Source organism: Rattus rattus, chromosome 5, assembly GCF_011064425.1.
Source record: "Rattus rattus isolate New Zealand chromosome 5, Rrattus_CSIRO_v1, whole genome shotgun sequence".
Lineage (NCBI taxonomy): Eukaryota > Metazoa > Chordata > Mammalia > Rodentia > Muridae > Rattus > Rattus rattus.
The window spans coordinates 62,219,400-62,247,373 of NC_046158.1; the positions used below are offsets into that span (position 1 = coordinate 62,219,400).

The following is a 27,974-nucleotide window of genomic DNA, read 5'->3' on the forward strand; positions in this document are numbered from 1 at the left end:
GTAATGGTTGAGCTCTCTCTCTCCACCACCACTCCAACCCCTGTTTTCTGGTCTTAGTATTGCTCTGTAGCCCTGGCCTAGAACTAGCCTTGCACCACGTGTACCTGCCATGCAGCCTTGCCTCTGCCTTCCGAGTGCTGGGAATATAGGTGTGTGTGTGTGTGTGTGTGTGTGTGTGTGTGTGAGAGAGAGAGAGAGAGAGAGAGAGAGAGAGAGAGAGAGAGAGAGAGAGAGAGAGGCAGAGAGAGTCAGAGAGAGAGACAGAGAGAGACAAAAACAGACATAGAGAGACAGAGACACAGAGACGCAGAGACACAGAAAGATACCTGGCCTTCTGAGCTATTATAAAGGCTTCCTATCTACTTAAGCCTTCCTTCCCAATATACCCTCTTTTCATTAAACGTGAACCATGACTGTACCCTTCAAACAAAACCAAAAGAAGAAAACAAAAAAAATCTCAGTTTTGGGGTTGTTTTTAACTATACATATTTAGCTTCATGGAGGTCATTTCAAGGTCATCCTAGACTTTCCAGCTTTATTTCCTGCCACTCCATTCTCATTTATTCTACATTTACTGTATGCCGGGTCTGCCATAGGCAGCAGCCATGCAAATTACCTACAGTCTGATTGGTTTTGCACCCGACAGGCTTACAGGCCAAGAGGTGGGGAAAGGGAAGAAGGAAAGAAAGTCATCATTTCAGATCAGGGGGCTTCCTGGGTGATCAGCACAGTCTATGGGGATTGGGCGGGCAGCTTCCAAACAAAGGTGAAACTTGAGCAGAGCTGTGAGGATGCGTGAATCGGAAATGAAGAAGTGAATCTGCCACTCCGACAAGAAGGAAGAACAGGTGCAGAACTGGGAAGGTGTGAAGGCAGCTGGCCAGGCTCTCCCGCTGCACATCTGCTCTTAGGTGCTCTGAGTATGCAAGCAGTGAACAGAACAAAGGCTCCTGACTTCACAGAGAGTCCCTAAGAGGAAGACGGGAACATCAGATGGAAAGAGAAGCAGCAAGGCTTCCAGACACAGGATTTCACGGACACTAAAGTCTTATGGGTGGACTCACAACTGCACTGAAACTTCAGTCTGAAGGTCTGTGCTTATGTCCAAGAAGCGTTTTCCTAGATAATGGATTAGTATTTCAATGTGGTCGTCAAGAGGCCCTGATGCTGTTGAGTTAAACCTTTCCTGTGGGGCCCCTTGTACTGAGCTAAGGAATTTAACCCTGAGGTCAAGGGTGAAGGGTGTAGAAGCATATACATACATACATACATACATACATACATACAATGTGTGCGTGCGTGTGTGTGTGTGTGTGTGTGTGTGTGTGTGTGTGTTCACGCGCACGCACACATTGTCTTTCTGGATTAGAACACACACATCTGCCAGAGTTCTATTGCTCAGCCGCACTCCCTATCCTGCAGCCAGAGAGGCATTTTAAGAAGTAAAACCATCAAAGGCTGACATGTGCTTCTGCCAGAGAACTTCCCGTGCCTTTCTCCTGCCAAGCTTTTGCTTTGCTGTTCCTTCACCTGGCTCACGGGAACGAAAACACCAGAAAACTTCCAAGCCAGACAGGCCTGCCTCCAGTCTCTGTGGTCTAGCTGAAAACCTTGTTTGCGCTCTGTGTGAAAACTTGTGAGGTTTGAAGCACCCTGTGATGAACTGCATAGTTAATAACTTTTGTTTTGGAAAGTGCTCATCATATCATCGTAGTCACTTGGCAATGTTCGTTCCTTTTTTGGTGTGGCGGCTCAGCAGCTCAGGGCTTCAGGAGCTCCTTACTGACTACCTTTGTGGAACTCTCTGCACTGTCTCAGACTACTTCAGAGCTCTGTGAAATACCACTTGCAGCACTCTAAACTTTTTTTTTTTTGAGACAGGGTTTCATGTAGCCCAGGCTGGCCTCTTGCAGACTGAACATGACCTTGAACTTCTGATCCCTTTGCCTCTATCTCTCCTGTGCTGGGGTTATAGACATGCACCACTAACCCTGTTTGTGCTGTGCTTCAGATCAAACCTTCCGGCTCAGACATGCTAAGCAAGCATTTTGTCAGCCTTACAGCCTCCCTGGACCTCTCTCCCCCTGGAGTTTTCTCTGTAACAACCCTCAGCTGTCCTGAGACCAGGCTAGCCTCAAAGTCCCAGAGATCTGCCTGCCTCTCCCTCCTGAGTGCTGGGATGAAATATATGCATCACCACCTCTGGCCACTTTTTTTCACTCTTAATGAACTGAATTAACCCATATCCGTATTTTTCTTCAGTATAATTACTTCTTTAATCTGTGCCATTGTCCAAATACCTTCCCTGTTTTACAGATTTACCAAAAGATCTTTTACCAAAAGATCAATCTCCTTAGCAACAGGAAGCACCTGATTATGGAGTCTTGCGAAATGACAACAGCCAGAACAATAAACATTTATTATGCTCACCACTGCAATGTACCCAGCATTACAAGTGCATCCTAATTCTATCTCCTTTGGACAGGCAGGCAAATTCTATTATTGCTATCCTACTCTATAGAGATGGAAACAATCTTTGAGAGGTTAAGTTGCCCAAGGTAAGTAACTCAGGCTAGGCAGGCTTTCAAACCGCAGACTCTTATTTGGAGCATATAAACTCCAAAAGAGTTCTGACTCTCGGAAACAATCCTTTTCGACTTCACAGTTCAAGACCCCACCCAAGCCTTTCCAGGATCCAGTCTGACTCCAGCCAAGTCTTTGGTTGTTTTGAACAGAGATGCAGAGAATGCTGTCAAACGTTAGTTCAGGGGATCAACAGAGAAGATGGGGGTCGAGAGTGGAAATTTAGGCTCCTCGGGAGTAACGGGTGGGTAAGAAGAGTATCTGGGGACCAACAGGCGAGTCACGTGTGCATGAAACTCGACCTAAGGGGTGGGGAAGGGACGGGAACCCCCGCCCCCACCTTGGGGCGCTGCTCCCAACGCCTGTAAATACAGCTATCAACTGGGCAAATCTCTTAGTCCATGCCCTGGCTTCCCCGCTTCACTGATCTGTGGCGCCCCGAAGGTTCCCAGATCCACCGCTTCTTTCGAGGGCGCAGACGAGGTGAGACCGGCGAGCTTGTGGAGCTGAAGCTCCGAGGACCGCTGGGTCTGGCAGGCAGGGAAGACCCCCGCGTGGATGCGGTTTGGAATTGGGATCCTGGGTCTCCGGAGATCCGGAGTGTGGAAGCGCCGCGGAGACTCTGTGTTACCCCGGGTGTCAACAGCTGTGGGAGGCAAGTTTGCCGGGGACAGGTGAGCAGCTACCGCAGCTCAGTCACCCAGCCACACTTGCAGATCCCTGCGAAGTGTCCGTTACCTGAGTCTCTGGGCACATTGTTCCCTCTGTCCGACCCCTCCACTCTCCCCTTCTCTTCCACTCCGTTTAGAGCCACGGTTGTCACTATGGGAAGGGTCCTCGGGGATCCCTGATTCCAAAGCCCTGTTTCATAGATGAGGGGCTGGGCCACCCTCTAGAGAAGGGGGTAGGGTCTGTTCCTCTTCGTCTTTCTTGCTTGCTCTTCCCCTGATCATTCCCTCTCAGCTCGCCCGGGTCTTGCTCCGGGTCCCCGCGTCAGATCGCCTCCCTTGTTGACCGTGGCTACCGCGGCCCTGACGGGCTCGGGTTTCTTCGTTCCCTCTGGTAAACACACCCGCCCGCCGGCCACCCCATCGGCCTCCTTATAAAGTATGTCCTTATAAAGTCTGCAGGCACCGGACTTCCTGCCGGAGCCCGAGCCCCTTCCCTGGGGGCTGGGGCGTTCCCGAGCGCGCGGTGGAGTGAGGGGCGCGCGGGGGCGCCACGGGGCCCGCCCGGGGTCTCCCTCCACGTGGCAGCCGTGGGATTGGCCCAAGAGACAGTAGGGACGTGAGCGCCGCCGGCTGTGGCAGGCGGGAGGAGGTTTTCTACCCGGGCTCTGGAGAGGAGGAGTAGAATGAAAGGCGTAACTAGAATAGAGGGTCTCGAGGTAGCCCCAGACTTCCCTTTCCGCCTCCTGCTCGCTTCTGAGAAAACGATCTGGCGCCAATTGGCTAGCTGTGGGCCAGCGGTGGCTACTGAGCACGGTCTGACCCTGGGTGACTTTGAGAGACTTTGGGAACTCGGGGGTTTGTCTCCTGGAGCGGGATCGGGGCGCCCTGGCCCGGGTAGGCAAGCCCGGCAGCGCGCCAGGAAGTGGCTTCCTCAGACCAGACCTTTCTGGTTCCTGATAGCGCCCTGCGGGCCAGTGGCGCGTTCGCTCCTGGCACTGCCAGAGCGCGCGGAGCCAGCTCCGCAACACCGGGCTCTATGGGGCCTCCATGAGGCTCCATCTCGTTGGCTCCAGGGGTCTCAGGAGCCCCCATGATGGAGTACCCTTCCCAAGGGCCTCTAGGAAGCCCTTCTCTGAGCGCTCTGTTTCTCTGCAGAGTCTCCGCCACCATGGCCCCCACGCTGAAGCAGGCGTACCGCAGGCGCTGGTGGATGGCTTGCACCGCTGTGGTGGAGAACCTCTTCTTCTCCGCGGTGCTCCTGGGCTGGGCCTCCCTGCTGATCATGCTCAAGAAGGAAGGCTTCTATTCCAGTCTATGCCCAGGTATATCCGAGAAGGGTTTTGGGGTGGGAGGTGATGACCGCGACGGACGGTAGAAGGAGGAGGTAGGAAGTTGGTAAACAAGGACAGGTGGTCAGACAGAGACAAAGCGACCAAGCAGGGCTGCCCAACACTGGAACATTGGGCAGCCAGGAATTTGACAACCACACGTCATGATCTCTTCAAACTTCACGTGCCACTCTGTCAGGATTCTGATTCAGTGGTCACTGAATGTCCTACTAGGCATCCATATCCTGAGACTGGTTGCCTGTGACAACCTTCAGTCTAGAGTAGTCTGTAAACTCTTAGAAGTTCTGCACATACCTGGATAAGGAATTCTCAAGTTAAACGGGTTTTTTTTGTGTGCTAGAAAGCGTTGAGCTACATCACCAATACACAAGGCACAAGGAGTTCTTAATGGGATCAAGCAGAACCACACAAACTGGATTATGAATGGGAAGGACCTATATTCTTGGCCTTTTCGAGACCTTGGCGTTCCCAGTTCTACAAATCACCCTTTTGTACAAAGTTAACAGCCTTATTTCCTCTAGAATGGATATTTGTGGAGCGCTTGCTTTCCACATCAATCACCTTGGTCTTGTGTAAATGGATCCCAACCTGGAGTGGGAACCCTAAACTCCTTGAGAACAGGAAGTGCAGCCGAAGGCTGTCTGTCTGCGGTTGTCCATCAGGGAGGGAGCTCCTCCTCACTTGGTGGCTGGGACTTGGTGGATATTTTTCTTTTCTGGAAAGGAGAGTGCTGTGATCGGTGAAGGAGCTGATGGGCGTGCAGTTTGGTGTGTCTCCTGACGCTTTTCCCCACATCCATGTTTTTTTGGAAAGAAGGCCAGCAGAGATTTGAATTCTGGCTTCTATCTCATTTAACTAGCGAGTTCCTTACAAATTGAGTGTCCCTTACCTCGGAACAATAGTAATATCTGTGCCTGGGATGGTTGTGACTCAACACACATGTAAAGGTCCTGGCTTCTCCTAGCTCCTCATAGCTTAGACTGAGTGTGGTAGGATGGAAAACCATTCCTTGAGGGTGGAGGTGAAGAGGTCTTGATATCTGTTCTTACTTGCAGCTCCAGCTATACCATGGGGCCGCCACACCCCTGCCGAAGTTATCTCTAAGGAAGCAGTGGGTTGCACCCAACTGTGGCACTCTGCCCAGGGGCCTGGCCCCAGTTACAGAGGGCTGGCCCTAGAGACGATGGAGTTAGCCTGGGGCCGAGGAAGGTGGTTTCCTTGAGGAAGAGGTCTGAGATGGGATGACAGGCATGCATCTCAGGATGGTTGAGAGGACCAAGTGGGTCCTTAGGGACCCCTGCCCACAGGAGACTCAAATCCCTCCGAGCTTTCTCTGGAGACTAGAGAGAATCATCTCTTTGTTGTCTACTGGCCTTGATGTCTGCTATAACCCATCCCGTGGCTTCTCCCTGCCTTCTGCACCTGAAGGTACCAGGGTTTCATTAAGAGTTCTTTACTGGAAATCGATTTACCTTGTATCGTTTGGTGACGTTTGACTTTGAAGAATACATACACCCCAGTAATTATCACAGCAGCCAATATTTACAACATTTCTAACACCCCCAAAACTGTTTAGGGCCTGTGATATATATAAATCCCTCATTTAAAACACAACACAATAGATTCTAGAATATTCAGTATTGCATAGACATCCCCACAAATTTTAGAGCATATACTATATCCCCACCAGCAACGCTGTACCATTAGCAGTACCAGCTCCCCCCGCACCCCCCTTCTCTCTCTAGGCAACCCCTTATCTGCTTTCTGTCAGAGGCTGGCTATGACAAATACCAGCTATACCTATTTGGAAAGTTTTTCTATAAATGGAATTTTGTCTTTTGTGGCTGATTTCTTTCACTTAGCATAATGCTTTTTTTAGGTTCATCCTTGTTCCACATATACGCCTTATTTTTTATTTTTTTATAGCAGGGTAATTCTCCATCATGCAGACTGACTGCATTTTCTTCATTAGTTAATGGACATCTGGGTTTTTAGGGATAATACTCCCATGTTTATGTATTTCTTTTGGACTGGATTTGCTAGGTCATGAAGGTAACTTTTTTTTTCCAAGATGACCACCACATTTTAAATTCTCCCCAGCAGTGTGTGAGAGATCACAGTTTCTCCTCAACCCCAGCATTGGTTGTTGATTGTCTTTCTAATTTGCATTTCCCTACTGGCTATTGAGGTTGAATGTTTTTCCATGTGTTTTTATTGGCGTATTCTCTGGAATAACATCTAGTCAGCTACTTCTACTTTTAAGCTGTGTTATTTGCTTGTTTATTTATTTAGAGATTGGACCCTGGGCCTTACCCTGTTAAGCAAATGTGAAGTCTACCACTGAGCCATAGGCCTAGGCCTTTCTTTTTCATTATTGAAGTGTAAGGGCTCTTTACCAGATCTAAGTCCTTTATATAGTTTTCTTTCTTTTTCTCTTCTGAGTACCTTTTTTTTTTTAATGTTGATAAAATCCTATTTGCCTATTTTTATTCTGCTACACCATTGAGTTTAAGAAACTGTTGGCTAAATTTAAGGTGGCAAAAATTTGCACCTGTGTTTTCTTAGTTTTGTGGTTTGGGCTTTTAAGTTTTGATCCTTGATCTCACGAGGGACTGACCTGATGTTTTGAGTTACTTGAAAGTGGGTGTGTGGTTGAGTCTGGCTGTTTGTGACCACTAGTGGTAAAGTAAGTGAACTCTTGTCCTTTCCCCAGAACATATTTGTGCACTTTTGGAGAGGACAGAAGTGCACAGCATCTCTCCCTGCCCTGCAGGCTACTGGATGAGGTGATGCTTTCCCTGCTGTCCTGCTCATGCTATCTGATCACAGACAGCCCTTCCCACTTCCTGGTACCTCCTTCATCGAGAGGCTTCCGTCATGTTTCTAGGAGATGCAGTCTCAGAGCACACTTGTTCTCCCTCTGGCTCTTACAATCTTTCTGTCCCCTCTTCCGTTATGCCTTCTGCCTTAGGTGCGGGAGTTGTACGGTAGATGTAGCGGCTGGGGCTGGGCACCACGCGGGGTACTTGTCCTCTGCATCCTGAATGGTTGCGATTTTCTTTAATGGTCTCCATCTGGATAATTGTTATTTTTCTGTCACAGAGCGATGGAAATCTCAAACGATGTTGTTTAACAAACAGTTGAAGCACTCAGTGAACATGAGGCTCATTACTGAGGTTGACATTAGTATAGGCTTTGGGGTTCTTTGGTCGTATTGTCTGTTTTCAGGGTCTACCCCCCATCTACACACCTAGGTAAGAGCTAATGGGGGACTGTTACTCAAAATTTAATCAGGGCCTTTTCAGTTTGTAACACACTTACAAAATAACAAAAGAATGCTAACAGTTGCTACGTATTTACTACTTGTTAGGTCTTCAGATCTCCTTGTAAATCTGTGATGTCAGTATTATTATAACCCCATTTTGGGGGACAGAAAACTGAAACTAGGAGATGCAATGCGCCTATGGTCACCCAGTTGGTAAGCAGAGCAAGGACTGCTGTGGGAGGCTCACAGTGTCTGCTTAACACGTGTGAGGCTGTGGGCTCCATACCCACATCCCCCTTTGTGAGGAGGGCACAAAGTGACCTTCGTTACTAAGCCTCAGGAGAAAAGGCCCTAGTGTCCCAACCACTGAGTGCTGAGGACTGATCTAGAGCAGTCCGGCTGTCTTAGATACTGCTTTTGGTGTGAAGAAACACCATAACCAAGGCAGCGTATAAAAGAGAGCATTTAATTGGGGACTTGCTTATAGTTGAAGAGGGTGACTCCATGACCGTTATGACAGGGAGCATGGTGGCAGGCAGGCAGTTACGGCACTGGGGCAGCAGCTGAGAGTTTACATCTGATCCACAATCAAGAGGCAGAGAGAGATAGGCTGGGTCTTCCATGGGCTTTTGTAACCTCAAGGCCCACCCCCAGTGACCTACCTCGTAATCCTTCCTAAGTAGTTCTGCCAACTTGGAGTCCAGCATTCAAATACCATTCTCATTCAAACCACCACATTTCATCCCCTGGCCCCCACAGGCTTATAACCACATCATAATACAAAATACATTTAGTCCAATCTCAGAAGTCCCCATAGTCAATAACAGCCTCAACGCTTTAAATTAAAAAAAAAAAAGTCTCTTGTGAGACTTGGCAATCTCTTAATTGTAACCCCAGTAAAAATCGAAAATCAAATCTCATAATTCAACATGCGGCGGCACAGAATATACATTCCCATTCCAAAACATGGGCAGGAAGCATACCGAGGAAATGCTAGATCAAAGCAAGAAGCAGAGCAGGGCAAACTCCGAATCTTGTCACTTCATGTCGGTTATCAAAGGCTCTTCAGATCTCCCACTCCTTCCAACTTTGTTGACTGCACAACACACCTCTCTCTCTTGGGCTTGTTCCACAGCCTGGTAGTGGCTCTCCTTGGCAGACATCCTGTGGTGTATCCAACATCTTAGGGCCCAAGGCTTCGCTTTGAGAGTCTCATGAAATGGTCTTTCTGAGCCTTCGTGGAGAGACTTTTGCCACACGCCTGCTCTCAGTGGCTTTCCCTAACGGAAGAGGAAGATTCCAAGGTCTCTTTACAATTCTCCTCCTTTAACCACAAGGCCGAAGCTGCCAAGTTCTGTTGCCTGGTGGAGCTGGAATCTGGCCCCGCCCCTCCTGGAATACATTTGCATAAAGTGACTCTGATGCTTTTTAGGTATCAAATCCCTCCGGTCTTTCCCCTTCACAGGCTGCAGGATTGGCTGGGTAGGGTCTCACTCTTCAGAGACCACTTCTTTTTATCCATTTAGCATCGAGCCTTTCTTTTAACTTCTTATCTTGGAGCACAGGACTTGGCTGCAACATTACCTTCCCTTGGGCCACACACAAGACCTTACCAGCTAAAACTTCATCCTGAGGTGTTTTCAGCATGTCACCAGCAGGAAAGTATCAGGAGGAAGCAAGCATGGGTTGAGGACTTGTTATAGTTTAAATCACTTAAAATTTGCTCCATGATCTAATCTCCAGGGTTTTCCAGACAGGGTCATCTACAAGTCACCTTTGTAATTTTTTTCATTTCTGAGTGCCATAGTTAAAAGTTTAAAGTGTGATGCAGCCTTGGGTTTGATGTTGTATAAACAGGTATCTATTTATGTATATTTGTAAGAAATACATATATACTCCCATGTTTCTAATGCACAAGTAACTAATCATTGAAACCTCAGAAGTCATTCCATATACTACCCAAACCCACTTTCTTTTTTTTTTTTTTTTTTAGACTTATTTATTATATATAAGTACACGGTAGCTGTGTATGGCCATGTGTAATACACCTAAGGTCACACTAGTAAGGAGCAAACAAGGTCTGGGTACAGTGTTGGCTATCTGCTTTTCCTTGATTCTTTTTTTTAAAGATTTATTCATTTATTATATATAAGTACACTGTAGCTGTCTCTAGACGCACCAGAAAAAGGCATCAGATCCCATTGCAGATGGTTGTGAGCCACCATGTAGTTGCTGGGAATTGAACTCAGGACCTCTGGGAAGAGCAGTCAGCGCATTTAACCGCTGAGCCATCTCTGCAGCCCTTTTTCCTTGAATCTTAACCCAGCTGCTGAGAACATTCCCACTTACTGAAGACATTCTCTTTCTCAGCATGTCCCGTTTGTCTGTGACTGTGGGACAGTTGGATCCCAACGACTTACTCTGCTGTGACTACCATGGGTGGCAGGTCCTTTAACCAGCCACTCAGAGGGATCAGGCTTCAGGAGCCAGCTCATATTGCACTCACAAGAAGTTGATTGTTTAAACCAGAAGAACTTATGTATTAGTGGACCTTGAGGGGCCATTAGCAATCCGCTGGGCTGGGTTCCATAGCAGAGCAGACATACTCGCTGGCCTAGAATATACTTGGGGAAGTACTCAAGCTGGCCTGTGGGACAGCTAGGATGGGTGGTGGGGTGAATCTGCTGGTGTTGGAGACTCCTCTGGGTTTGAATTGGAGCCCGCTGCAGGCTGCTGGGTGGCTGAGTCCCCTAACTCCTGGGGACCCTCATCATCTGCAATCAGAAGACTGCCACATTAACTCTTTAGGGTGGTTGTCAAGATTGAGCGAGGTCTTGCTTGAACAGCCTGGCACAGAGCGGGCGTTAGCTGCAAGTCAGTGGAATTCGGGAGGGAGCTTGTCATCTGATTATGAAAGACTTAAGGGCAGAGGCGGTCTCTATTTCAGGGGCTACAAGTTCAAATGTCATTTAAGGGCAGGCAGATGATAATAAAGGAGGTGAGCAGGGCGGGGTTAAGAGAGCCAGCATCTGGGAGATGTGAGATCGACATAAACCTGTACAAGAAGGACAGCCCTGGTGAAAGAGGAGGGCACCTTTAGAAGGAACAGCAGATCCTCCTGACTTTCCCTCCTCCGCCCCCTCTTTCTCCCTCTTTCTTCTATGTTGCTCAGGTTTGGTTGGCCCAGAACTCCTGCGTTCAAGGGCTTTTACCTCAGCCTCCTGAGTACCTGGGACTGTGGTTGCACACCAGCATGCCCAGCTGAGAGACCACATTTTCAAGGAACCAGAAGTCTGGATTTTTACTTAAAGTGACACTCACTCAACCCAATTTACTGCCAGTCCAGCACAACAGGGGCAGGGAGAGAATTGGTGGCGGTCACCTGTTTGTGACCTTTAGTCTGACCTGCCTTTCTTTTTATTTTTAAATATTTATTTTTTTATTTATATGAGTACACTGTAGCTGTCTTTAGACATACTGGAAGAGGGCATCAGATCTCATCACAGATGGTTGTGAGCCACCATGTGGTTGCTGGGAATTGAACTCAGGACCTGTGAAAGAGCTGTCAGTGCCTTTACCTGCGGAGCCATCTCTCCGCCCCCTGACTTGTCTTTCTGTTTCTTCTTCTTTTTTTAACTCACTGCTCCAACACAATGCTGGTGTACAGCAAATGTCCAGTAATCAGTGTAGAATAAACCCATGTGGACAAACCCAGTGGCGAAATGGATGGTGATCGCAAGGATAATTAAGTAAGGGTTAACATGACCCTCAAAGGCTGAGTTGTCTAACCCCCTGCCCACTTCCTCCAGGTGCCTTAGCCCTTTCCCTAGTCTCCCAGGTAGTTGGTACTGGGAAACCAGTTCCTTTCTTGGTAGCCTGCTCTTATGATCTGACGGCTCTATATGTCCTTTTTTATGTTAACACACAGATCTCATTACCTCATGCTACCCCCAGGTCCTTGAGCAGTTCAAGGTTACTTGAAGCCAGAGGTCAATAACCACCCTCTTTTTCAGTCTCCAGATACAATCATATCCTTCCATTCTCTTTACAGAGCCATTGCTTTTGCATTTTTAGTTAGTGACTCTTGGTCTCTGTCTGTCTCTCTGTCTCTGTCTCTTTCTCTCAAGGCAGAGTCTCATGCATAGCCCAGGTTGATCCGGAACTCACAATGTAGCTCAGGCTGACCTCAAGGCAATCCTGTGTGAGCCTCCTGAGGGCTGGGAATTCATGCATGAGTTCACCTCACTCTTTCAATCAGCACCCATTTGTTCCCCATCATGAGCCTTCTCATGGCTTCCAGTCTCGGGTACCATCTTGTGGGTCTGGGTTCAACCTCACTGTCAGCTATTTCAAGTGCTCTGGAATGTGCCTCAGGCGTCTCCCCCCCCCCCCCAGGGCCGGGGACTCTGCAGAGCTCTCCTCACTGTCTCCAGCTGAGGCTGCTCATTCTCTGCCCTTGTTAATGGACAAGGGGCCTGAGGCACAGGGGAAGGAGATTTCCCTGGTCCAGACTCCATAGCTAGTCAGGTGGGCGATGGAATGAAGACCCTGTTTGGCCTGGCTCCCAGGTAATGCCCTCTCGTCCCCTGGCACCACTACCCAGAAACAGTTCGGAGGCAGCCATCTCATGGGTCAGCCCACAGAATTAAGAAAATCACCCTCTGTCCCCTTTACTCTACCTTGTTACAACTCCCAAGTCCACAGCCAAGCCCAGCCCCTGGATGGCAGCATATTCATGTGGGGGATGGGATGTTTTATTAGTGGACTCTTGGGGGCTTACGGGGTCTGTGCAGAGCAGTGCGGGGAACATGGTTAAATGCTAAATAATACGAGCTGTTATTATCAGAATGCCGTTGACGGAAAAGACTTCCTCTACTTTCTAATGTGCGTCCTTACTGCACACATTAAAGAGCCAGTTGCTGACTTGGGGTGTTCCAGTGACTGTTATAACTTGGTGTGTACTGTGATGCCCACTTGCTCGACTGAGCTAGTCAAAACCTCAGGCGGAGAATGTATGCGATTCTCCCAGGGCTGACATTCATGAGTTCTTTTCCTAGCACAGACAGAGCATATTGCTTCCAGGGACACCTGGTTGGTTCAAGTCAGAGGCCTGGGTTGGAAGGCAGGACCTCCGGGTCAGGCTTCCTGATTCTGTTGCGTGTGCTGAGCCCTCCCTTTCCCTCCTCAGCGGAGAACAGGACCAATACCACCCAAGATGAACAGCAGTGGATAAGCTGTGACCAGCAGGAAGAGATGCTCAATCTGGGTTTCACCATTGGCTCCTTCCTGCTGAGCGCTACCACACTGCCTCTGGGGATTCTCATGGACCGCTTTGGGCCCAGGCCCCTGCGCCTGGTAGGCAGGTGAGGTGGCTGGGCCGTGGGGAGATGCAGGGCCAGGAAGGTGACACAGAGGAGGGGAGGCTAAAAAAAATCACACCCCAATTTCCTGTGTCCTTACAGTGCCTGCTTTGCCGCATCCTGCACTCTTATGGCCTTGGCCTCCCGGGACACTGAAGGTAATCCATCTGCCCTCATGTGCCTTCTCTAGAATGGGTGCGATGAAGGTGGACGTTGACCCCAGTTCCTGCCTGTGGACTCTCACGGCTCCACAAATGCCCTCATCTGCCCTTCTTTCTCTTCCCAGTTTTGTCTCCGTTGATATTCCTGGCACTGTCCTTGAATGGGTTTGCTGGCATCTGCCTAACGTTTACCTCACTTACTGTGAGTATTACTGCTTTGCCCTGGCAGCCGTCCAGACACCTGGGAGTGGGTGGGGTTAGCAATGAGTGAGAGGGGGCTGAGGAGATGGCTCAGCGGTTCAGAACATTTGCTGTTCTTCCAGAGGACCAGATTGGGTTGTCAGCCCGAAAGGCCTTCAGCTCACGGCTGCCTATAACTCCAGCACCAGAGAGACTAACACCCTCTTCCGGCCTCCGAGGGGACAGCACACCAGGCGCACTCATGCACATAAATAAAAACAACTTTAGAACCAACTTTAGAAAGGATGATGAGTGTCTCAGATCAAGTGCTTGTGTGTGAGACTATGCAGGCAGGAGCTAAGGGTAGTAGACGTGGAGCTGTGCGTGGGTGAGACTTTGTGTGTGTACTGAGCCTGTATTGTCAGTAGAGCTCAGTTCCCGCACGAGCCTACAGTACAAACAGGACTATGTCCTCACCTTCCAGAAGCTTCCATATGGGGACTAGGGAGGGGTGGAAACAGAAAACCCAATAAGCAAGCAAACTAATAAATCATGTCAGCAGTCAGACATACTGGGAAGAGAACTCAACTGCATAATGTCCTAAGGGCCTGGGAGCAGCTGAGCTGCAGGAACCTTTGCCACATTGTAGGGGGAGTGTGTTAAAGGGCTGGAGTGGAAAATGCATCTGTGAGGTTGTACTGTGTGAATTTGCCAATAGTTGACTGTTTTCGATCTACAAAACTAACCCTTTCATGTGGCTCAACCTATTACGTCTCTGTGTGTTTGTTTTACTGTATATGTTTATGTATGTCTGTGGGTAGAAGGGTTAAAAGTTTAGCAGGCTGGGGGTGGGGTAGGAAATTTCCTGTTGGGTCTTTTTTTTTTTTTTTTTTTTTTTTTTTTTTCATGGTTGTTTATCTCCGATGCGGCCGAACTGGGAGTTTTGGCCGAATTTCTCATCCCGGCAGCTGCCTTTAACTGCAGCTGGGGACATTTCACAACTTTCAAGGAAGCTGATCCCTTCTGATCCACCCCTCTGTGCAGCAACCCCTTCCCGCTGTGCAAATTGGCTCAGGTCTCTAACTCTCTTCTGGGGCTGGAACAGGACGCTTGACCTGGACCCTGCCCCTGCCCTGGGTCACAGAGGGGATTGGAGGGCCAGCCAGTCTGTGCTCCTCAGCGGTCATCGCCTTGGTAATATCTATCCAATGGTGGGGCCTGACGGTGGCCCCGCCCCACTCCACCACTTGTTGGCCCTGCCCCTGCTGACAAACCTAACCAAGAGCCTTTGGCTGTAGCAGACCGCCCGTGGGCTCTAACTACTGCCAATATGCTACCTCCCGGGTCACCCTATGGTTAGCTCCAGGCAGTGCTAGGCTTAGACCGAGCCTCTTCGACCCTTGAGGTACAGGGATCCTTTCCTAGTGTCCGTGACAGTGCACTAACGAAACCTTGTTCTAATGCGAGCCTATTTGGTCTCCCTAACTGTGTTCTCTTTGGGTCAGTGACAGCTCCCTTCTCTGTTTAAATGCTTTACTCCTCATTGCTATTTGGGGTCTCTTGACTGAGCCTCTGTTCTGGTGGAGAGTTTTTAGTTTCCGTATGGCATCTAAGGTCCTATCCTATGGTAACAGTGGGATTAAGGGAGGACTTGGCCTTCTCTTTCCCTGAGGCCTGGCTCACTATTAGTGAACAGAACAAATGATCACTTAATTCACTACTGGTTAGCATTCTGGGCCTGCTTTGCACGTCAGAGGCCCCTCAGCTTCATCCGTACCTTCCCACCCTTTCCCATGGTTTATCCTGGCTCAGCAGAACCTGTGGGCTATGGTATTTGGGCCGCAGAGAGGATTAAAGGTCACCTTTGTTTTAGAGGGTTATCCACAGCCACAACCTCGATGGGGCCAGGAGGAAGTCTTTAAGGCTGCGAACTTGAGTGTTTGTCTTCCCAGCTTTAGTTGGAAATGAGTTGGACCACATCAGTGTCTTTCCTTTACTTTTTCGTTTAGGTTACACGTATGCATGTATGTCAGTGTATCGTGTGTATGCCTGTTGCCCTGCAGAGGCTGTCAGAAAAGGCTGTCAGGAACCAGAGTTATAAACAGCTGTGAGAAACTGTGTGGGTGCTGGGCATTGAGCCGCTGTGAGCTCTCCTGTCCCGAGATCACTGTTTCTTGACACCCGCTCCAGCAGATTATCCAGAGGTGTCACCGAATAAAAAGGGTTCCATGAACAGAAATCCTGGGCAGCCCTGGGCTGAGACGAAGTCAAAAGTCCTCTCTAAGGATATTTCTGGAACACTGTTAGGGGCCCAGGCGCGTTAAGGGTGTGATAGAGCCGTCAGAACGGAAACTCCCCCAGCGGGTTACCTTGGGATTTTTCTGTATGTCTCCACGAGCTCGCTATGAGAAATGCCGCCAGGCTTTCTTACAGAGTGCTGAGGAAAGGGAGCCCGGGAAGACATTAGTGCTGTCACCAGCTCATAGGAGTTGCTCTTCTCCCCCAGCTGCCCAACATGTTTGGGAATTTGCGATCCACTTTCATGGCCCTCATGATTGGTTCCTATGCATCTTCTGCCATCACGTTTCCTGGAATCAAGGTATGATACTTTTCATACGGCTGGGGAGGCTGGGTTCTCCCCCTCAAACTCTGCCCCTGCCCACTGTGTGTGTGTGTGTGTGTGTGTGTGTGTGTGTGTGTGTGTGTCTGTGTCTGTGTCTGTGTATGTGTGTGTGTATTACAGACATCCATGCAAACTCGTCCATGCTTATGGTAGCAGAGGGTTCATGTCGGGTCTTACTCTCCATCTTCTTTTCCTTTTCTTTCTTCATTTTTGTTTTTTTTCGAGACAAGGTTTCTCTGGTTAGCCGTGGCTGTCCTGGAACTCACTCTGTAGATGAGGCTAACCTCAGACTCATAGAGATCCACCTGCCTCTGCCTCCCAAGTGCTGGGATTAAAGGCATGCACCACCCCCACCCAACTCCATCTTATTTTCTTGGTTTCTCATTGAACAAGAAGCTTGAGGTTTTGGCTAGACTAGCAGGCCAGTAAGCCCACTGGGATCTGCTGGGTTCCACCCCACAGCCCATCCTGGGTGGCATATGTGTGTTGCCACAGGCCCACCCTTGCTTATGTGATGGAGATCCAGACTTAACCCACTGACCCATTTCCCTATTCCTCCGTGCTGTCTTTTTGCTTTGCTACAGGAGTCGGGTGGGGGAGGGTAAGCGGTGGTGTTAAGTCCAGAAGGCCAGATATTTCCGTTAAAATCTCCCTACTGGAGAGGCTGGGTAACTTAATCTAAGGTTGCAGAGTAAGTCTATGTCAGAGTAGATCTTGGTCAGGCCAGCCTGGTGGACCTGGGAGAGGAAGGACTGAGCTTTAAACTTGGGGTGGGCTGGAGGACTCAGCGTCTTCCTTCAAGTGGTCCAAGGCACTCTTTCCACTGGACCATGCCATTGTTCTTGAGTTGACCTTGAGCAGTTGGTTGCTTTCATGGGCATTTTTGCTTACCTTCTCTAAAGGGGTTTGGAGAGGTGAGCTTGAGGGACCCCTACATGCTTAAGGGGTGCTGTGTACAGAAGCTCCATCTTGCCACCAGCAGGAAAGAGCCCAAGTCCCTAGTTCCTGGAAGAGGTAGAGGTTTCTCCCACACGGTGACCAGGGCTCTCAGCAGGAGGTGTTAGGGAGGGCAGTTGGAGACAGCTCTCTTATCAGAGGTGCTGGCAAATTTGCACACTAGATCAGGCAATGCGGAACCTATTTGTTCTGGGATTAGAAACTTGCCGGATTACCCCACCTCCCTGCGGCATGTGTACCTGTGTGCTCTCGGGGACCTTGAGATAAGGCTTCTCGGGTTTGATTTGCCTTTCCACGAGGAAATGCGCTAGCCAGGGGAAGGGTAAGCTCGGAGCATTGATTTCCCTCGTGCATATGATGTGAAATAACATTTGTGTGTGTGCGAGTGTGTGAGAGTAATGATTTTTACGGAGTCATGGGCAAAACTTGGTGTTCTTTTCCATGGTAGTAGCTGAGAGTGTCTAGGGAGGGGCAGGCGCCTTCAATTCTTTTTAAAGAATGGCCTCACTCTCCTTCAGTGCGGCTTGGGCGAAGAAAGGGAATGTCAGGCTTTTAATTTCTGGCTTTGCTTTCCCCGCCTTCCAATTGGGTATAAGGGGAGGGATGCAAGAGATCTTGGAGGCTCCAGCCCTCTAAGGGTTTTGGCTTCGTGGGGCCCGGGGCAAGCTGGCTTCCCCCATAGCCTGTCCTTCCCCAACAGCTGATCTACGATGCTGGAGTCTCCTTCATGGTCATCATGTTCACGTGGTCTGGCCTGGCCTGTCTTATCTTTCTGAACTGCGCTCTCAACTGGCCTGCAGAAGCCTTTCCTGCCCCTGAGGAAGTTGACTACACGTGAGAGGCTGGGAGAGGAGGTTGGAGTATGAAGCGGATCACCTACCCCTGACCCCTGACCCCTGACCCCTGCTGTAGAAGGTTGAGGCCAGGGTTATGATGATGTGATTGGCTTTAAACCCTAGATTTGGAATTCAGGTTTGTGAATGGCCTCAGATTTCCCAGCTCTGCCTTTGCACCTGGGTCACCTTTGCACACGTCTTTTAACTAGCGGAGCTAGCACGTCATAGGTGGCCGACATATACTTTTTATTATTAGTGGTAATAATCTCTTTGACTTTGGAGAAGAAGGTCAGAGCAGGAGACTCCACCACCAACACCCCTGAAATAGTGGTAAATGTTACATGGACCCAAACAAGAGGCTGCCGAGAAATTTAGCGTACAGTTTCTTTTGGTGTGTGTGTGGGGGGGGGGCCTGATTACCAGCTTTCCCCAGCCCCTTTTCAGTTCAGCAGCAGCCGGAGGTGGCACTGTACAGCCTAGCACATATGCATGGTAATAGTCAAACGGCTGGCACTGAGTAACTCCTACTGTATGCCACACTTGCTGTCCAATAGCTGTCTGGCGTAGATGCTGTTACCAACTCAGTTAATGACAGAGAGACTTGGTAAAGGTCCTAGCATTGAAGGCGTGAGTTGAGGTTTGGATGGTACCAGGCTGAAGGCAGTGTCTGCAGCTGTTATGCCAACTCTTCCATGAGATTAGACCAGGAGAAAACACTCACCCGCCCTTCATTTACTGGGTATCTGTAGGGCTGCTTGCCCAAGCTTGCCTCTGAGCGAGAGGGTTGGGGGCAGCAATAGGGAGCCTATTATGTCAGGGCCAGATAAAGGGATGCTCAGGACCCTTGGACAGGCTGGGATGGTGCCTAGAGCTTGGCATTAGACTCTGCACAGCTAGCTCTCACATACGCTGGTCTGACTGTGGACAGGAAGAAGATCAAACTCATTGGGTTAGCCTTGGACCACAAGGTCACAGGTGACCGCTTCTACACCCATGTAACCATTGTGGGTCAGCGGCTGAGTCAGAAGACCCCCAGCCTGGAGGAGGGAACTGACGGCTTTATTTCGTCCCCGGATATCCCTGGTACCTCAGAAAAGACTCCTGAAAGTGAGTGTCCTGTCAGGTTTCTAGCCTTGGGGTGGTGGTGGTGGTGGTGGTGGTGGTGGTGGTGGTGTGGTGGTGCAATCTCTTCCCTCCTTGGTTTTCATAATACCCACTTGTGGATTTTGTGAATGGGGAAATCAAAGCCCAAAGGGAAGTTCAGATTCAGGGGTAGCCCACTGGATCCTCTGGGTATATGGGTAACCCTGAGGGTAGGAGGAGCTTCCGACATAAGGCAAATCTCCTGAGCTGTGAGGTGGCTGGTTCTTTGCCCCCAACCCACCTTGAATCAATCTTCCTGTCTGTTGCATCAGGCACTGCCAAGACCGGGAACTTGTGGGCAGGGCCTTCGGAAGTCTGGTGCGCTTCTTCCCCCTGCTGGCCACAGGAGGAGATACACAAAACTGAAGTTCATTTCCAAAGATACTTTAGTGCTCTCTCTGGGCCTCAGAGAGATGGGGATGGAGCATGGCCTCTGGAGTGAGAAAGGGAGAGTTTGAGTCCTGCTTTCCGTTGACTGACATTGTCACTGGTCCTCACTCTTACCTTCCTCATCTCTTTAAATCATCACCCAACAGGGAGGGTGTTCCTAGGACCACATGACTCAACGGGAGGAAAGCTCTTCATGTGGTGCATACTAGGTCCAGCCGTAATAGTAATTATCCCCACTGCCCATCCTTACAGGAGGATGGTTAAGAGTAGGAGCCCAAACCGGGTCCCCCTGCCACTCAGGCAAATCATTTGTCTGAGCAGCAGTTTTCCTCCTGTGGGAAAGCCTATCGCAAAATAAATACATAAAAATTAAGATTGTTGCAAAATTGACTTGCTGAAATTAAAGCTTATCAGGTACGTGTTTCATAGCAATTGCTTCATCAATATTGCTAATATGTGAACACAGGAAGCATTTAGAGATCACTTGAAAAATGTGCTTTGGAGGCTGTTGCAGAGCTTGGCAGAATGTAGAGTATAGCATACCTGAGGCTTCTTGTCTCTGAAGAGTCCCGTTCCTCTCTGGAGTCACGCAGAGCCTTAGTTACACGAGTTCCATATAAGATGAACAATGGAAGGTCTGGGGGCTTGACCTCCCACCCACTGTCTCCTCAGAGTCTGTCCCTTTTCGCAAGAGCCTCTGCTCCCCCATTTTCCTATGGAGCCTGGTCACCATGGGTATGACCCAGCTTCGGGTCATCTTCTACATGGGGGCCATGAACAAGATACTGGAGTTCCTCGTGACTGGCGGCAAGGAATGTGGTAAGGCTCTTTGGAAGCCCTGTGCAGAGGTGGGAGGGTGGCGTGTGTGCAGCTCAGCTCAGAGGATCATCTAGCTAAGCATCCGCTTACCGTGTCTCTCCTCTCCCCACAGAGACGAATGAGCAGAGACAGAAGGTGGAAGAGACAGGTAGGGAGATAAAGGCAGAGCCCTGGCCCATACGTACCCTGACCTGTCCCGTTCCTTGGGTGGGATCATTCTCATAGTCCTGGGTCCTGGGAATTTGGGTGAAAGGGAGGCTGTCTGAGCACAGTCTTCCTCTGCTGGAAGCGGGTGGGTGTCCACCCGTATGCTGCCATCTTGACCCCACTTCTCTTCTTGCCCAGTTGAGTTCTACTCTTCTATCTTCGGAGTCATGCAGCTGCTGTGTCTTCTCACCTGCCCCCTCATTGGTTACATCATGGACTGGCGCATCAAGGACTGCGTGGATGAGCCAACGGAGGGCACCCTGAATGAGAGCGCTTCCTTTGGAGAGGCCAGGTGACCCGTAGGGATGGTGCTAAAGGGAGCCCAGACCACATTTTCCACTTCTTCCTTGTCTGCACATCAGCGAGCAAGGCACCTCCCCGTTTCACAGATGGGGAAACACGGCCTGCTTGGCATAAAAAGTACCTATAGTTGAGGGCAGGGTATGCGCTAGGCACTTTGCACAGTTTTGAGTCCCTCAGCCTCTGTACGACATCCGTCCTCCTTCAACAGACTAGGAAGCTGAGACCTGGATTGTTTCACTAAATAACCAGCCCAAGGGCACATGGCAGGCTCCTGAGCCAGTGTCAAAAAGCACACACTCCAAGCTTGCCTGAGCTTGGGGACTTATGCCTGTTATCTAAGCAGGAGGCTGAAGCAAGAGGTTGAAGCAGAAGGGTGCTCTGAGCTTGAGGCCAGCCTGGGCTACATGGTAGTACTAGGCCTAGTTTGGCTACAGAGTGAGACCCAGACAGTTTTAAAGCAAAGGCTAGGGAAGGTGTGTGTGTGTGTGTGTGTGTGTGTGTGTGTGTGTGTGTGTGTGTGTGTGTGTTGTGTGTGTGTGTGTGTGTGTGTGTGTGTGTGTATGTGTGTGGTTTATTAGCTATCTGTTGCTGTGGAATGCATTGCCCTGTTCCCAAATCACAAATGTTCACTATTCCACACTTCTGCTAAGGGTAGGGAGTCTGGGAATAGCTTGGCTGCATGTTTCCTACCTGGGGATTCTCATTAGGTTATATTCTAGCTTCCTGCCATGGCTGTGCCATCCAAAGTGCTGCCTGGGCTGGATAAGTGCTCCCAGGCTTACTAGTGTGACTGAGCATCAAGTGGCCTGTGCTGGGACTCCTTTTGGTATGGCAGATGGCTTCCTGGCAGAAAGAGTTCTGAGAGAGGTGAAGATTGTGTTTTCTGTAATATAATCTTAGAAGTAATCTCCTCTCACTTCTGTTATGGCCTGTGCTCACACAGAGTGAGCCTGGTGTAGTAGGGGATGGCCCGGGGTTATCCTGGGCATCTTGTGCTCCTAAGAGTGAGCCTGGTGTAGTAGAGGATGGCCCAGGGTTATCCTGGGCATCTTGTTGGCTGAAGACTGAAGTTGGATTGAACTCAGGGATCCTGACAATTTTGCCCTTTGTAAATCTATTTGCCCCAAGAATGTGGGAAAGGCTGACTAGGAGAAAAGGTATCTAAGGATGGACCCAGTGGCTTCCTTTTGTTCTCTGGACCCCAGCCTTCTACTCTTGATGGTCAAAGCCCATTTACAGAGCCCACCTGACAGGACAGATGGGCAGCCTGAGCTCACCCCAGCCTGATGTTCTTTTTCCTGGGCTGGCCCCAAAGCTCTTGGTCATGCCCAAAGGGAAAATGTCTGGGTAGTCATGTCGAGCCGTGCCCAGACTGGCATCTGCTTTTGTTCAGGCTGATGAGGCGGTTGGTATGAGGAATCCATTCTCCACCTTCCATCTATGATCTCCTGACTCCAGTGTGCAGGAGACACACTTGGGACACTTGCCAGGCTGGTTCCTGGCCTCCAGACATTCCGCATTCTGGGAATAAGTCTGTAGATCTATTCCTTAAGTACCCACTCACGTTGGTGCTTATCTAGCTAGATGAGGAGGCCACACTTACAGAGAAACGGTTTTCTTTTCTGCAGGTGAGTATGAGTGTATGTATGTGCATGAACATGAACACATGTGCATAGAGGACAGAGGACAAACTTGGCTGTTGTTCCTCAGGGATTGTCTATGGTTTTCGGTTTGAAATAGGTTCTCTCACTGACATGGACCTCCAGCCCAGTAGGCTAGACTGGTGGGCCAATGAGATCCAGGGATCCACCTGTCTGTACCTCCCCAACTCTGAGTTTACAAGTACATACCACTTTTAGATACAGTCTAGCACTCATTATGTAGACCAAGCTATCCTTGAATTGCTAGGATAAAAGATGTGCACCATGATGTGTGTGTGTGTGTGTGTGTGTGTGTATGTGTGTGTGTGTGTGTGTGCTAAACTCAGATTTTCACATTTGCAAGGCAAGCACTTCACTGACTGTCATCTCTTTAGATGGAGAGATGGTTTTCTGCCTTTGACGCTTTCCTAACTACAGGCATACCAGCAAGGGATGGGGCCAGGCTAGTGCCAAGGAGCTTCCAGGGAGTTCTAGGCAGAAGCTAGTGACTGCCTGTTCTTTTCAGAGATGGGACTATCACCAAGTTCACCAAACCACGCTACCGCAAGATACAGAAGCTCACCAATGCCATCAATGCCTTCACCCTGACCAACATCCTGCTGGTGGGTTTTGGCATCACCTGCCTCATCAAGAACTTACACCTGCAGGTACCTACTTTCCACCACCCCTCTCCATGTCTAGGACTTCCCCCACGACTGCTCTACCAGGGCCTGCATACCTCTAGAAGCATGGCTCTGTTCCATGTCTGTTTCCGGGGCTCTCCAAGAGGCTTGCCTCGTAGATTATATTGGTGAGGGTTGGGCCAGGGTAGAACTGTGTAGATGGCCCAGCAAGGCCCTGGGTCCCTCCTCTTTCTGCTTTGATCTTTCTGACCCTCTTCTCTCTCTCTCTGTCTTGGATTTCAGTTGGTGGCCTTTGTCCTGCACACCGTTGTTCGTGGTTTCTTCCATTCGGCCTGTGGAGGTCTCTACGCTGCAGTGTGAGTCACATGGGCCAAGTTGCCTTCTGGTGCTTTGCCTGTATAGTTAGGGATGCTTAGCCAGAGCTGAAAGGGACCCAGTGCTTAAAGCACATGGCCTCCCGTCAGTATCGACTTGTCAGAGGGGGGATGTGGGCATGGAAGCTGGTGGTTCATATCTCATGGCAGGAGCTCAATGATTACAGGTAGTCTGTGCTCTATTCACAGAGAGGCCAAAGTCATGATGTCTTTCCTAAAGAAAATGGGAGTCTCCTCTGATGAACTTTTTGGCCCTGGGGCTGGATTGTGGCTTTGCCTCCAGTGCCTGTCTTGTAGAGATGTCTTGTAGCGTCCCAATGAACAACTTTGGTTCCCTTCTCTCCTCATTCCAGGTGTAAGGCTCTGCTGAGATGCTTCTCTGCATGGATTATGTCATGCAGTGTCCCCTCATGGGAAGGCTCTGGGTACATGGTTGGCTAATGCTCCCTGAAGCCATCTCAGCAGAAGGCAGTGCCTCTCCTTCCACACTGTCCCAGCTATGCCTTTCAGTCACCTTTGATGTCTTTTCTCTGAACACTCATATCCAGGGTATCTGTAATCCTTTTGGCTCCACCTGTCATGTGACCCCCATCTTGTTTACCAGCTTGTCCTTCCTTAGTCCCACCCCAACCTAGTGTCATCTCAAGTGTGCATCATTGCAAATCTGCATCACCTCTAGTAACCTGGTGCCTCACCCTCAATCCCCTTTTGAGACAGGGATTCTCTGTGTAGTCCTGGCTGTCCTGGAATTCACTCTGTAGACCAGGCTGTTTTGAACTTGGAGATCTGCCTGCCTCTGCCTCCTGAGTTTCAAGATTAAAGACGTGCACCTCTATGCCCACCTGCCTACTCTCCTTTTAGCATGGGCTGGGTCACTAATTATCTAGCTGTCCTTTCGGTATGGCTACCTCTGGCCATTTGCAAGACCTTGGTCTCCATGCAGTTCTCCACTTCTCTGTTTAGCTTTCCTCCTTATCTCTTAGCATTAAAATGTGGTCTCACTTAGACCACAGCCGCATGGTATCTGTCGGTTCATTAAGCACTTTGAATGGTGTCTGCACGCAGGAGAAGCTCAGTAAACACTTGAGGAAAGAATAGCATGAGTAACCCACTGAGGTTTGTCCTGTCCCTGCTTTTAGTGAAGGAAGTGGGATACGGAAAGGCTGAGCTACTGACAGTGACCACACAGGCAGCAGGTGACGGAACCGAGCCTGCTGGCTCCGAAGTGGCACATACATTTGAGGGCAGGGACCAAGGGCTACATACAGAGCCTGAATCCTTCAAGGACCAATCCTCCTGGCCAACACTGCTATCTGGGGAGGGAGCGGCATGGGTGCTGGGCAGCAGGGGGTCTTGCCTCTGACTCTTGGATGTCCCTCTGGATAGGTTCCCGTCCAATCATTTTGGGACGTTGACAGGTCTTCAGTCCCTCATCAGTGCCGTGTTTGCTCTGCTGCAGCAGCTACTCTTCATGGCCATGGTGGGGCCCCTGCACGGAGATCCCTTCTGGGTGAGTGCTGGTTGAACAGGGAGTCCAGGAGACACTTCTCCTAGTACTGGGGAAGGGGGCAGTGTTGGTTTGTGCCAGAACCCCTCACTCCTCGCATCTCAACCAGGAGGTGCCTTGGAGATACCTAATCTGGGTCTGTCAGGTTGGCTGCTCATCAGAACCCTTCCCAGAGTGTTCTAAACCACACGTCTCAGATCCGTCTCTCTCCTGACCTGGTTCTAACAGTCTGCTTGTATTGTATTTTATTAAACTTTAGCATGTTTGTGGTGAGTGTGCATGACTATATCCATGCGTGTGTATGTGCATGTGTGTATGCATGTGTGTGTGTATATGCATGTGTATGTGTGGGGGGGGACACAGTTGACATTGAGAACACTCTTTGATTGTTCACTTTATTCCCTGAGGCAAGGCCTTTTAGTTGGGCTCAGAGCTTAACAGTGTGAATACCTTAGTTAAGCAGTTTTCTCCAGGCAACTGGAATTACATGTGGTCCACCACTCCCACCAAGTGTTTATATGATTTGGGGGATCTGGACTCTGGTCCTCATGCATGTGCTGAGCTTTTGCCACTGATTTGTCTTAATAAGGTCCCAGGTAAGCTGTGTACTGGCCTGGTCATGGCCCCTGAGACTGCATTCAGGTACCTCTGGTCCCAGTCACATTGACTTGATGGAGGTACCCTCTCTCAGAGCTCCTCCCCACCTGACTGTGGATGTTCAGAGTGCCTGCTTCTGCATGAGGTACCACTGTTATCATCAGGTCCCTTCCTTGCAGAACTCTCATCCACCTCCCTGACACCATTTCTGCTTGTGGGACCCTCAACCGGGAGCCCTCCTTCTTAGGGCACATGACACATTACCCTCCCCACAAGCAGCTGAGCGGTTATGGTACCAAGCATGCTGGCTTCTCCTTCACTCAGTCTTTGCCACAGTCGACCTGTGAAAGAGGAACTCGGAGTTGAGACGTTTTTGCCCAAAGTCATACATAAGTCATGGAGTAGGTTATGATTCTCAGGAGCTGGTGAAGGTCAGGGTCCTGGGTGTGGTAAGTCCTATGTTCCTAGGCTGGCTCTGGCTCCTTCAACCATGACAGAGAGCCTCTTCTGGTCATGCCAGTGAGATCCTACTGGTTGGCATGAGCCAGCCTTCAGGGGCATAGGTTTCTCCACTCATGAGAGTGTTGCATTGTGGGACCTCCCTGTTAGTTCCTAGACTTTACCTCAGCCCCTTTGTCAGGTTGCTGACCCATCTGACATGCTGGTGGGACAGTCACCACACTGGCTAGGTCTGACCATATTTCTTCTGGTCCTGGACCTCTAATACAGAAGGCCACCTTCTCTTCCATGTTGGGAGTCTCAGGCGGGTCCCTGAAGAGGATGTGTCCAGCTAGTAACATTTGGTTTTCTTTGCTTTTCTTTCCATGTTTTAAGGTGAATCTGGGCCTCCTGATTCTCTCACTCCTGGGATTTCTCCTACCTTCCTACCTCTACTACTACCGGTCTCGTCTGCAGAGAGAGTATGCCACAAATTTGCTAGATCCACAGAAGGTGCTCAATACTTCGAAGGTGGCTACGTAGACTCTGGAGTCCAAGAGACTTGGAGGACAGGCAATCAAGGCCTGATAAAGCAAATGGAATGCCCCATGGCTTTCTACCTGCATCGTGTGCATAAAGCCAGGGGCTGTGGATTTATAAATACTAAGAGTTCTATTTTTGTAGGGACTGGCAAAAAAGGGAAACAAACAGAACAAAACCCCCAAACCAAAACAGCCCTTAAAAAATTCCCCCAAACAATCTGTCCGTCAACTGAAGATAGTGCCTATTCCAGTGGTATTGGGCCATCTTCTTGGAAAACTGAGTGTGGGGCTGCCCTTTCTCCACACTTGGCCTAGGAGCCTCTGTGGAGCTGCCTTTGGAAGACTCATGGGATCAGTGAATGGACTACGCTAAGATTCCAGCTGCCAAGTGTGCATGCATACGTGTTATGCACATGCATTCTTTCCTTCGGAGGAGGGACTGAGGGGCTGGCTGTAGCCATGATGGGGTGTGGGGGCTGGAGGGCGGGTTCCCTCCCTGGTGCTGTTTCTTACAGGTCTTAGAGGAAATAAACAGGGAAGCGAAATCTGGCTGGTGTGTATCTGTGACTGGAGGAGTGGGTCGTTGTTTTTCCAGAACTCTATCCTTCTGTCTCACCCAGTCTTGGCTGGGCCTTTAGGAAGGATGCTTGGGGTGTGGCGTGATGGCTCAGTGGTTAGAGCACTGCTTGCTTTTTCAGAGGACGTGATTGCTCACCCTCCAGTATTCAGAGTTCCAGAACAGCCAGTGCTACATGGACAAACCCTGTCTTGAGAAACAAAACAACCACATGCGTCTGTCTGTCTGTCTGTCTGTCTGTCTGTCCATTGGTTGTCCAGCCATCTTCCTCTTCTCAACTATGTACTGCCTTGCTCTCTGTCTTAGTTACTTTTCTGTTGTACAGACACCATCACCAAGGCAACTCTAAAGAGGGAAGAGTTTGTTGGGACTTACAGTTTCAGAGGGGTTAGAGTCCATAATCGTTATGGTGGGGAGCACGGCGGCAGGCAGACATGGTGCTGGCTCAGTAGCTGAGAGTGCACATTTTAACACAGCAATCAAGGGGAAAAGAGAGAAAGCTAAATGGGAATGGTGTGGGTTTTGAAACCTCAAAGCCCAGTGACGCAGCTCCTCCAACGAGGCTATACCTCTTAATCCTTCCCCCAGGGTTCTGCCAACCGGGGACCAAGTATTCAAACACATGAACCTACAGAGGCCATTCTCAGTCCCACACCCCAAAGGAAGCTCAGTTTCTGCCTCCCCAGGGTTGGAGAGGACATCTCGCAAGCTGCCCTTTCTCCACATCAGAGACCAGGGCCAAATACTTAAGGAAGACATAAGAGCCAGATGTGGTGGATCCCACCTCTAGTCACAGCCCTTAGAAGGC

At 49.8% G+C, this 27,974-nt stretch overlaps 1 protein-coding gene across 1 annotated transcript; it reads left to right on the plus strand.

The window, feature by feature from the left end:
* Nucleotides 1-3,012: 3,012 nt before the first annotated feature.
* On the plus strand, nucleotides 3,013-27,134 carry Slc43a1 (solute carrier family 43 member 1). The gene is made up of 15 exons (XM_032901978.1): nucleotides 3,013-3,257; nucleotides 4,410-4,576; nucleotides 13,057-13,231; nucleotides 13,331-13,386; nucleotides 13,515-13,591; nucleotides 16,076-16,168; nucleotides 17,850-17,983; nucleotides 18,914-19,092; nucleotides 20,191-20,337; nucleotides 20,450-20,485; nucleotides 20,683-20,836; nucleotides 23,014-23,155; nucleotides 23,414-23,487; nucleotides 24,892-25,015; nucleotides 26,444-27,134. Exons 1-15 carry the CDS (start codon nucleotides 3,142-3,144, stop codon nucleotides 26,588-26,590), a joined length of 1,821 nt encoding a protein of 606 aa, XP_032757869.1. The 5' UTR covers nucleotides 3,013-3,141; the 3' UTR covers nucleotides 26,591-27,134.
* Nucleotides 27,135-27,974: the final 840 nt, after the last annotated feature.

What these genes read in the sequence shown, in the direction of transcription:
- Slc43a1 (XM_032901978.1), top strand. Translation starts at nt 3,142, where the DNA reads ATGCGGTTTGGAATTGGGATCCTGGGTCTCCGGAGATCCGGAGTGTGG. An exon ending in TAACGTTTACCTCACTTACT is followed by an intron (nt 13,592 to 16,075) that starts GTGAGTATTACT and finishes CTTCTCCCCCAG; the next exon opens with CTGCCCAACATGTTTGGGAA. An exon ending in GCTTCCTTTGGAGAGGCCAG is followed by an intron (nt 20,837 to 23,013) that starts GTGACCCGTAGG and finishes TGTTCTTTTCAG; the next exon opens with AGATGGGACTATCACCAAGT.